At 46.8% G+C, this 11,692-nt stretch overlaps 1 protein-coding gene across 1 annotated transcript; it reads left to right on the forward strand.

The window, feature by feature from the left end:
• The first annotated feature begins 1,230 nt into the window (after positions 1–1,230).
• LOC107114488 lies at positions 1,231–10,822 on the forward strand. The gene is made up of 2 exons (XM_015415992.1): positions 1,231–5,839; positions 10,651–10,822. Exon 1 carries the CDS (start codon positions 1,329–1,331, stop codon positions 5,802–5,804), a length of 4,476 nt encoding a protein of 1,491 aa, XP_015271478.1. The 5' UTR covers positions 1,231–1,328; the 3' UTR covers positions 5,805–5,839; positions 10,651–10,822.
• Positions 10,823–11,692: the final 870 nt, after the last annotated feature.

Genomic DNA, 11,692 nt, shown 5'->3' on the forward strand with positions numbered 1-11,692 from the left:
GGGATATAAAAATGTTGATATTGGGCTACAGGAAGAAAACTGCATACATTTCAACCAAAGTGGTACAGAATATTTTAATACCTTTAAACATGGCATGAACCACTGGAGAAAAGAGATTATAAAAATGAAGACTGTGAAAGATGGAAGATATTTCATATCCTTATCAGTGCCTTAGTTAATAAGGTTTAGTTCAACGTTATGCTTTTGCAAAAGAGCCTGGGGATTGTGTTTTTAAATCTTTTCAAGTAGTGCTTTGTACAACACTATGTGCTTTCTATTCTTCTCCCACACTGTTCTGTCACAGAGTATACCCAGCAGCCGTAATACTACCTAATAAATGGGGCTAACAGCCTCTGTAAAATTACTATAAAATGAACAAGACCCCCCTCCCCCTTCAGAACTAGGAGCACAAGAATTTCCATATGTTTTCTCTTCATTTTCGGATGACGAGAAAGCACATGGGGAAGCTGAGCTGCAGATGCTGCTAATGCAGCTACTTCTGTTACCAATGGCATTCAGACTGACAGCTCTTCGTGCGAAACCAACAACTGTACTCCATGGCTCTGGAATAGGACACTGGCAACGGCAGCTTCCCCCCCCCCATCTCCGCAGAGACAACAGCAGCCACCCGCCTTGCTACCAGCCCAACACTAACGGGCGTTTCTCCAGGATCCACCACTTAAACTGCAGGGACTGAAGTTGAGAATCACACCTCTGGAGACACGTGCAGTGTTTCCCAGCTCTGAGTCTTGGGTCCAAAACTCTTTTGTTTCCTTCAGCCAGCTTGCAACGAGATCGGCATGGAAGTGCTCCCAAAGTCGCCTGCTGAGCAGATCATTATTCAAAAGGAGAAAGCTGGAAAGGGCAACAGCCGAATGGTGAAGCACCAATCTCCAGAGCCATCAACATCCTCCTCCAAGGAATCGAAATATGTGGAGATTTATGATTTCCCTGGAGAGAGAGAAGAGAGTCCTCAGACTCTAGAACTGACTTTGGCAGGGAATGGAAGTAAAGTGGCCTTTATCAGACCTAAAAATGGATCTTGTGGGATCAGTGAGGTTAACAGATTGGCTAACAATATACTGGCAGACAAATCTGCAAATCAAGCATCCCAGGACTATAAATTTAAAATGCAAGGCACTCCTTCCCCCCTGGGAACGAAGGCTGATGAGGTGGGGGGAAGCATCACTGGCACCAGCCCAGGAGGGTCTAATGAGAACACTTTGTCCCCTAGTATTTCCAACATTCAGCTTTACACAAACGGCTGTCCAGAATCATCCTCATCCTCTTGTCCTTCACCAGTACAAACAACAGGCAGCTTTCCAAAAATGGATGACATGGGAACTGAGGGGAAAACCTCCTCTTCTTCATTTGGATATGAAAGCGATGAGGAGGAGGATGCAGACTGTAAAGAAATCTGCCTCAGTAACCGGAGAGGTGGGTGCAGGCATGCTTCGCAACTGCTGCAGTCGCAACACAGCTACACCAGTGAAACCAATAGTAACAATAATGATGAAGCACATTATATCACAACCCATGAAATCCAGCTTAGTGAAGTAGACCATGACATGGACTTTGATTATGGATTAGCCTCCCGATGGGACTTTGAGGACAACAATGTAATTTATTCCTTTGTGGATTATGCTTCCTTTGGGAGTGAAGACACCCTTGCAGACACGCAGACGGAAGAGGACAATAGCTGTTACCTCAGCACGACCACCAGTGATCCTAATAATCAGACAGACAGTATTGATAATACCAGCAGTACAGAGATAGTCAGCATTAATTCTGAAAATGATACCCCTAGCACAGACAAATGCGCCAGCTCGGAAGAAAATCAGTCCAAGAACCTCAGCAACATGAGTGAGAATTCTGCAGGCCAGATACTCCTATCAATCAAACCAACTTCCAGGGCTATAAATGAGCCTAGCAACCAGCACGAAAAGCAAAACATTATTTATGCTGCCAAGCATGAAGGCGACATGAGCGTCTGTGTCTCCACAGCTCATGAACGAAATACAAGTTTAAAACAAGATGTGTTTCATGACTATGCAAAAAAATTCATTGCAGTACCTGCACGCTTGCAGACAAAGTGTGGAGCCATAAGGGCAAGGGAACTGGGAGGCTATTCAAGCGGTGCTTCCAGTGTGGTGAGTGAACTGGACGATGCAGACAAAGAAGTAAGGAGCCTGACCGCAAGGGCGTTCCGGAGCTTAGCTTATCCCTACTTTGATACCCTGAACCTGAGCTCCAGTGAATCCTCTACATCACTTTCAGATCATACCTTGGGAATCAACCGGTGGTCAACTTACTTGGACTTAAAGTGTGGCGGCCTTGGGCAGAAAGCAGAACAGCATTTCAAAAGCAGCACAGCTTCTGCTGGATGGAACAAAAGCACCGGGGCAAAGACATCCAGCGACCAGTTCTACATTCACTCCAATAAGTCGCAGACGAAAGCATTAGAGTTTGTTGTCAGCAAGCTTGATGGGGAAATAGCGCATGTTGAGACGCCACCTTGCTTTGAAAAACGGATACAGTCAGGCTCCCGGGTTGTTACTTTGTTGGAGACTTTGAATTTCAGCAGCAATATTAATGCGGGTGTCCCCAGACCTGCTAAACCTTTGGAAAATGCTGCTGCTGGATCAGGTTGCACAGATGAGATTACAGAAACACTGCCAAAGGAGCTGGGCAATGAAGCTTGCAAACAAACTGGGCTGGCTGCAGAAACCATGGAAGGCACGCAGAAGAAGTCAAAATTTGCCTCCAGCCTCCTCAAAAATGTTATCTCAAAGAAAATGCAACTGGAGCATGAGTTCAAAATGGAAAGGGGAGAGATCACAGACAACACATATTCTGGTATGTCCAACTCTTTATCTTATAAAGAGGTGGATGCCACCTCCAAAGAGAAATTAAGGGATGGGGGTTTGCAGAGACAGAATTCTAGGTATTCAGAGGGTAGCTCTGACTACACTATTGTAACAGCCGATGATTTGGGAGAGTTTTTTGAAAGCAAGTCCCCTACCTCCAAGCGGTCTACTCCCCGGGAGGGAAATATTAGCCTGGAACGATCCATTTCAGAGACACACTTGGAAGAGGCGTGCAAAATAAAAGAGAGTGCTTCTGAAATTCTCAAGGCAACTTTCCTTCGTAGCCAGAACAGTGCGTTTAGAACATGGAAAGAAAAAGAAGCAGGAAAAAAAGAGGAGAACGCGCTGGTGGGGAAACTGAAAACTTCACCCAAAAGTGACTGGAAGGCTGATTTAGGAGAAATCTCAGCCAGCAAGTCAACTAAAATGTCTCGCCTCTTTGTCCCAAATATTCAACAAACAAGCAAAGAAAAGCAACCCAGCAAACAGGTGACAAAATATTCTACAGAAACCAGGGCAGAAGCTCAGACTGCCACTGCCACCACGATGATTAAGCCCAAAGCTCCTGAAATCAAGATCAGTTTGGGTAGTGTGCAACAGAACAAAGACCATCCTTTCAATATCGCTAAGCTCCTCACACCTAAGATAGCTGGAAATGTCCCAAACTTTTTCAAGGCAGCTGAAGATACCAGATGCCAGCCACAAAAACAACTCAAAGGTGAGGGTGTGGATAAAGTGCCCCAGTTCCTGGTTCGCGATGTAAGAGAAAGCAAGCCCAAGATCCAGGGGCCTATACATCAGGTAAGAGATGTCAGAAAGCTAATCAAAAGTAACTACGGCCATGAGTCTGCTGATAACAGTGACAGAGGCAGTGTCAACTCTGATCAGGGAACCTCTGAACAGAAACCCAAGCAGCTGGTGACAGCCGGCATTCCCAGGCCTCTGTCTCCCATGGTGATAACTTGTCAGGCCGTAAGCAACAGCAAGGAGGACAAGAGGTCCAGCAAGACTACGGAGACGGGGGCCAAAGCAAGCAGCGGAGGCAAGATGCTGCCTTCCAGCCCAGAGGGGACAATCCTGGTGCACAGGACCTCAGGGAGGCTGCCCGTGGCTACCATCGCTCCAAACAAGAGTGACCCTCGTCAGCCCGCTGTGCTGAAGATAGTCTCCAAAACATCTGTGCCCTGGAGGCAGCAACCACAGCCTCCACTACAGCCGCAGCCTACAACAGCAGCTGAAAAAAGCAGCAAGGTAGGGCAATTGGTGGTAGCCGGGGAAGAGGAACTTTCCCGGGATGAGATACCCAAACCATCTGTCACTGTGAACCACCAAGCACTGGAGAAGCTTACAGCGGCAGTCCGGAGCATGGAGGAGCTCTACAGCTTCAACAAGAATGAATGGAAGCGCAAAAGTGACCCCTTGCCTATAACTGACAGCCATGTCTTGTCCCTCATTGCCAGTGAGGAACGGGCCACTGGGACCGTGTCCAGTGCCAGGGAAGAGTCGACAGCCAGTGCCAAGGCAGAGTACCAGGTGGCAGGTCGCAGTGTGCGGCTGGCCACATCCCCCAACAGCAACGTCGCCGCGAACAGAACTGCACCAGAGCACCAGCCGCGTAGCAGGACTGCCAACCCAACGAAGAATGTAGAGAAGGTTTCGGCCAAGACAGCTGCCTTTGAGACCCTGGCACAAGCGCATGAGCGGCCGCGTGGGATGGGTTTCCGTGGGGAGGCGGCCACGGCAGGGGCTGTGGAGAGGGCCAGAGCTCCAGCAGTGCCCCGCAGCACTTTCACCTTAAACGCCCAAAAGGCCAAGCCTGCTCAGGAGCCCTCACCACCCCCACGAGGCCTCAAAGGCCAGGCTAGGCCTCGCTCCATTAAACTCTTTGGCGACAAGCTAGGCCCGGCAGAGCTTGACAAGGGGCCCAGGCAGGCGGCTCCCGACTGCGGGAACTACTTGGCCATCCCGCTCAAGGCTTCGTCTGAGGAGCAAGCCGCAGAAGCAGGAGGCGAAGGTGGCCGCTCGGGCCTCCCTTCTGCAGCTGCGGCAGCGGCCGCCCTGTGCAGCCACCACCAGTCCCTCAGGAGCCAAGCAGCCACCAACCCAGCCAAGGGGCAGCAGCAGCCCGGGCAGGAAAGCAGCAGCGGCGACCCCACCATTCCTCAGCCTCCTCCACTTCAGCAGCAACCCCAGACAACAGCGGCGGCGATGGCAGCACCTCAGCTCGAAGTGTCTCCTGCCCAAATCTTCCCTCAGGCCCTGTCCCTGGCTGCCGCAGCCGCCGCTCTGACGGGGGCCCAGGCCGCACCTTTGCTCTGCTTCTCGCCTCCCATGCCGGCCCCATTGCAAACCGCGGCCTCCGTCGCCGAGCCGGCTGCTTTCCCCCCTCCCCAGACGCAGCGCAAGGTGCTGCTGGACCTGAGCACGGGCCAGTGCTACGTGGTGGAGACGCCCGTACAGCAGCCCCCTCAAAAGAGGCGCCTCTTTGACCCCGAGACTGGACAGTATGTGGAGGTGCCCCTGCCAGCCCAGCTGCCTCCTCCTCCACCGGCAGTGACCCCCATGAGCCTCCCCATGTCCCCATTAGCCCTGGGCACACCACCGGGCACCTACAGTGCGCCCGCTGCAGCCTACATGATCTATCCGGGCTTCCTGCCCGCCGTCCTGCCCACCAGCGCCTTCCAGGGCACACTCGGCCAGCAGCCCAGCGAGCTCAGTTCTGCAGTGGCCGTCGCATCCAGAAGCACCACCAGCCCCGGGGCGGAGAGCCCTTATTACATGCCCACGGGCAAAGCTACCCTGCAGCAGCAGCAAGCACCTGCCGGAGAAGGGAAAGCGCCTCTCATCAGCATCACCTCGCAGCCCCTGGGCCCCAGGATCATCGCGCCGCCTTCCTTTGATGGCACCACCATGCGCTTCGTCGTGGAGCATCGGTGATCGAGGCAGCTGAAGGATGGCTGGTGCTGCGACGGGTGAGTTTTAAACAATGTATTTATTTACTTTATATTTTTTATCCTTCCCTTTCTCCTAGGACCTCAGCGTGGCAAACATTGGCCTCCCCTGCTCCATTGACCCTCACAACAACCCTGTGAGGTAGGTTAGGTTGGGAGCTTGACGGTTCCTGAGTCACCCATCAAGTTTCTTGGCAAAATGAGGATTTGATCCGAGGTCTCCCAGATCCTAGTCCCCTATGCTCTCACCACTACAGACAATAAACGTGGATTTCATATTAGTCAGACCCCCCCCCCCTCCATGTGTCAGTTTTTGCTTGGCACATAACATTTGAAGGAGGGTGGAAGATAAATATTCATACATTGTCACATATGAAGATTGCACTAGGATCTGTTTTGCGTGGTGTAGCTTATTTATTTAGGTATTTATAACTGACTTTTCTCCCCATTGGGGGCCCAAGGTAGCTTACATTATTTTGCTCTCCTCTATTTTATGCTTACAAAAACAACCCTGTGAGGTAGATTAGGCTAAGGGGGGTAACTGGCCCAGAGTCACCCAGTAAATATGTGCCCTTAGTTTGGTGTAGTGGTTAAGTGCGCGGACTCTAATCTGGGAGACTCTGGGAGAACCGGGTTTGATTCCCCACTCCTCCACTTGCACCTGGCTGGATGACCTTGGGCAAGCCATAGTTCTGATAAGAGCTGTTCTTGAAAAAAGAGCAGTTTCTGTCAGAGTTCTCTCAGCCCCACCTACCTCACAGGGTGTCTGTTGTGGAGAGGGGAAGGAAAAGGAGTTTCTAAGCCGCTCTGAGACACCTTAGGGTAGTGAAGGGCGGGGTGTAAATCCAATCTCTTCTTCTTCTTCTTCTTAGTGATTAATGTTGCTGAAGCATTTCCCACCACAAAATTCATTACTGTTGCATACTAGGTAACTTTCACCACTGGCATCGCTCATCTTAATGAGAGTGAGGGAAAGAAAGAGCATGTAGTGTGTTTCTGAAAGAAGCATACGTTGCAGGAGAAATTCTATGGAAGAGTGGATGTACAAATTCAACACTTCCAGTTCCTGAAGGCTGTTGTGGTCTCCCTCTGATTGCAAGGGTGAATTCTGACAAATATCTGATCCGGAAAACGCACTGGGGGGTGGGGGTGAGAAAAAAAGTGTTGCGTCTATGTGTGCATTTGCACTGAGTGGTCTGATATACAGTATTACAGGTAGGTGTTGAGAGTGCAGATCATCTCACCCTACATTTCAAATAAGTTGCCAGAGAGGCTGAGCTACTATCTCATTACTCATGTGTAACGTATGAGATAACACTCAGCCTTTTTGTGTGTGTGTGTGTGTGTGTGTGTGTAACTTTAACTGATAGGCAGAAATTCAGTAGGTAAAGCTACTGTCATCACCATAGCTGCATAATGGGGGAAACTGCTGTTAAAGGCACATGTCATGCTAGAATACACTGGGATTCCTAAAACTTTGCCCCCACCTAATTACCACTTCTGACTTCTGCTGGCAGGGCCATCATGGAGTACATGTTATGTCTTGGGCAAGCGGCAACTTCAGCAAAGAATCCTTCTGCAGCATATTGTGCTTTCTCTCATACTTGCAATTTAGTGTCCAGCCTTTCATAATGACAAATATCTGTGTGTGGGGGAATAAGCTTGAGAGCAGTAAATCTTTCATCTTAATGAGAGGCATACGCTATATTTGTGGTTACTCAAATAGCCTTGTCAGATTTCTGCATGGACTAGAACTGCAAACAAGTGTGACCTTCTATCTCTGTGGGCTTGCTGTGAGCTCAGTACATGATTTTAAATATCCGACACATTTAAATGTGTATTTTTTAAAAAATTAGTTGAATGTAGCCTTTATATCTCTGACTCTAATATGTTTTATTACAAGATTTGTTACAGGCAATTGTATGTAACTGAGGATGCAATCCTAAACATTTCTGCTTGGAAGTAAGTCCCATTTTAGTTAGTGGGGCTTACTTACTGCAAAAGCATTCTCAGAATTGCAGCCTGAGTTCCTTTTAAAAAAAAGTTAAAAGCATCTGACACACAGATTATAGTAACGGATGGTCAATGATGTTGATTGGGTAGCTGACTACCAGTGCTCCCTCTATGCTGTGGAGTCTTGTGAGCAAAAATTCTGTTTTGTGAGCTACCAGCATTAAAGTTGTGAGCAAACCATTTGGCTACTGCATAAATGAGTTTGCTCTGGAGCCATCCTTCCTGAGCTAAAGATGTGTGAGCCAGAGGCTGAAAAACTGTGAGCTAGCTCACGCTTACTCAGCTTAGAGGGAACACTGCTGACTACCACGTTTTACGGGTCTCTTCCACAGGAAAAATATGGTTTACACAGGGATTATTTTTGCCGGATTTGAGTAGTTGGAGAATGAGAGACAGAAAAATAGACTGTGGGGTCAATCTCGGTTGGCCAAAGAGGTTGCAAATGTTTGGAGTATTGTAAAAGAATTTTATATAGTTGGTTCTCAGCCTCAAAATAAATGTGGACAAAGTACATGTCAGATAAATAATGGCCGAATTACATAGGACAGGATCCAAAGAGCTGCTTAGGGTTAAGCAAAACTAGGACAGCAGAATTTTTTTAAAAATTGAACAGCTGATTCCATACCACAGATGGCTTTTGAGGGGTGCTGCATTTAGGAGAAAAAAGTTTAAAGCCATCTAGGGCTAACAGAAATTATTTTTCCATTCCTTTAGATGCTGGCGGCCATAGCATTTAGTACTTCTGCATAAAATACTACATTAACTACAAGTAATCGTAAGAATGAAAAAAATTACTGTAGACAAAAACAAGTAGTTGATCTCTGTTTCTGACTGGGGAAAGTGGTGTGATATGCATGTGTGTATATTCTAGTCCATGTAAAATTTCCATTGACCTCCAGAAGCCTAGATCCTTATGTTATAAAGGAGTTAACTATCTTTTTTCAAAGGCAGTGATTCCCCTAAATTCTTGTGCTAGCAAACAAATACCTCTGAGCCTCTGACTTATGCAAATATTACCAGTCATCAGGCAATTATTTACTGATAATTCTCAGCCTGTGTGCCTAAAAGTATTCACAGGTTCAGGGTCCCTAACTGCAGGGATTCTTGCTACATACCATCATTTAAAGTAGAAGTTAGCAGATTATTGCAATGGAGAGTTAGGAGCAGAGCTTCCCTATCAGTCAAGAGGCCTAAGAGACGGTGCTTTTCCGTAAGAGAGATAATGGCTGCGGACTCAGGGGTCATTTCCTGCAGGAGCGCACAGGAGCGGAGCTCCGGCAGTAAAGAGCCCAGGGGGCGGGCACATGCAACAAGCCCCACCCCAGCAGCGCTCAGTCAGAGCAAGAAGCAGCCAGGTAAGTTGCAGAGCCCCCCCCCTCTGGTCCCCCGGTCCAAAACAGTCCAGTGGCACCTTTAAGACCAAGTTTTGTTCAGGTACAAGCTCTCCCTCCTCTGCGAGGACAGATCTGCACATTCCCCCCCTGGCATATGCAAATAAGTTATGCTAATGAGTTATGCTAATGAGCTCCTGCACCTCTTTTTCTACAAAATGACCCCTGGCTGCGGTCAAAAACACTAAGTAATCCACTTTCAATGCACTTTCCAACTGGATTTTGCCAGTTTACACATGGAAAGTGCACTGAAAGTGGATTGAAAGTGGATTATTTATTTTGCGTGACCGCAGCCAATATCAACAACAAAGAGCAAAATGTTACTGATATTAGTGCTCGGTTGCCTAAACCTAGGGAGCTGCTGACTTGTGCTACTGAAACTGACACCATACTCCATAGCCCGCAAATGTGTTCTTATCATTTAGCTCTCCCACTTCTTGTTGAGAGCCACAGGAGACAGAATGGCAGCAGCTCTGTGAGTTTGAACATGGATTTCCAACACTCCCACAGAAAGGAGGGTGACGTTTTTCTCAGTGCCTGGACAGGCTCTTTCAGACTACCTGCCCCTTCCCCAAGCCACATTTCATGAGCAAAAGAGCCTGATGGTTCAGAAAAACCGAACCTCATTGCCTGCTCCCTGCAGTGCCTTTTTCTCAGTTATTCCATTATCAGGATCAAAAATGAAGGGAAAATGCCCAGGCAGAGGGACTGTAGGAAGGTAAGCTGCAGGTGGGTTCTGCACTCCTTATCACCATGCCTGTTCCGTTCCTTAGGGTGATCACTTAGTGCCACATGCCTTGCATGCAGAAAGGCCCTAGGCTTAATCCCCAGAATCTTCTGCTACAAGATCTCAGGTAGCAGAGCTGGAAAATCATCTGTCTAAGGGCAAAACTACTTGTGATTTATTTATCTGCAAACTACAGTTGCTGGGGCTGTGATTTACAACTGTTCCTGTGTGCGATTTACCCCTGCAAATAACCCCCAACTGCCGCTCACTTCTGTTGGGGGGGGGGGAATATGGGTACCTGTCCATTAAACCCAGTGAGAGTCAAAATAACTCAGAGGTGGTAATATGGAGGGTGGCAGTGGCGGCACAGGAAGAGAAGTTTTAAAGCCCTTCTGTCTCCCAACCCTCTCTATTCTGCCACTAGAAAGTGTAGTAGGTACAATGTGTAATAGGAAAAAAAGTTATTTAATGTAAACATGGGAATGTACATAATGTAGAGAACCAGATGCACTGTTGTTTAAAAATGCATTTAAAAGTGACTTTTATGGATTTATGGGGTAAACCAGAAATTGTAAGGCACTGTGTACTATGAAATGTGTTATATGCATGCTTGATAATCAGGGCACTATTGTAAGATGCTTTCTAGCAATCTTTCTGCAGTAAATTGAGAAGTTAATTAGTGTGTTTGCTTTATTTTACAGGCACAAAGCGCAAGAATTTTTCTCCCTTAATCTGAAAATAACTTGGTAATGCTAAACTCTCATTTTCATTGCTGCTTTTGCTTTCTCATGTATTTTTCAGGCATTGCTTTGTACAAAAACAAGTGTGAATGTTTTTCATGTTTGCATAATGCCCTATGTTTTGGAATTATGCATAAATTTAATTATGCACATGTGGATTAATAAATTATGGTATTTTCTGTAAAGATTTTTTTATATAATGCAGAAACCTGGCAATACTCTTTGTACCTACATTATATGGTTAGGAACCTGAATACATGTTTTGTGCAAATCAGTGTAAAGAAGTGCTGATTACCATTCTTTTAGAAAAACAACTTTGTGAATGAACATTGGAGTGGGAGAAGAAAGTATGCTTAATCCTTTTCCCACTCCAGGTCATGCCCCTCTCAACTATGTTTTCCCTGTCAGAGTTCTAGATGTATGTTTACACACTTCTGGAACCCCAAGGGAGGGGAAACAGATGCAAGGGAAAAGGTTAAGTACACACTCATCCTTCACCATTTCTTCATCCTTCCCCAAACTATTTTTTTTTAAAATAAAGCATCCATTTGTGTGTAATGTGTGGTTTGCCGTTAAGATTAACTGGCTATGTTTTATAGATGCCACTCCATTGCCTACTGAAAAAAAATATATAAAGATGGCATGCCATAAATTTAAATTTAGTTCGGTTTCTTTGCAAACATTCAGGATTTGCAGGTAATAACCAGTGCACTGACATTACACTTAAAGAATGGGTGGTCCTAAATCAATTCCCATTGAAGTTATTTGTAGTCTTGGAATAATCTTCAGAAGCACTTTACTCAGCCACCTTCACACTGCCTAGGTTCCAATCTAGCTAAAATTAGTCATATCTAAGTTGCACTGAAAACATGTGTCATAACTAACTTTCCCTTGTTCTGTATGCAATTTAGGGCTTACCTACACACTACGTGTTTGGAGATCCATGATCAAATTTCCTGACATGATTTTACCTGTAAAAAGCAGCAGGGGAAGAGTTCGGTTG

This window comes from Gekko japonicus, unplaced genomic scaffold (assembly GCF_001447785.1).
Source record: "Gekko japonicus isolate JY-2015 unplaced genomic scaffold, Gekko_japonicus_V1.1 scaffold68, whole genome shotgun sequence".
Lineage (NCBI taxonomy): Eukaryota > Metazoa > Chordata > Lepidosauria > Squamata > Gekkonidae > Gekko > Gekko japonicus.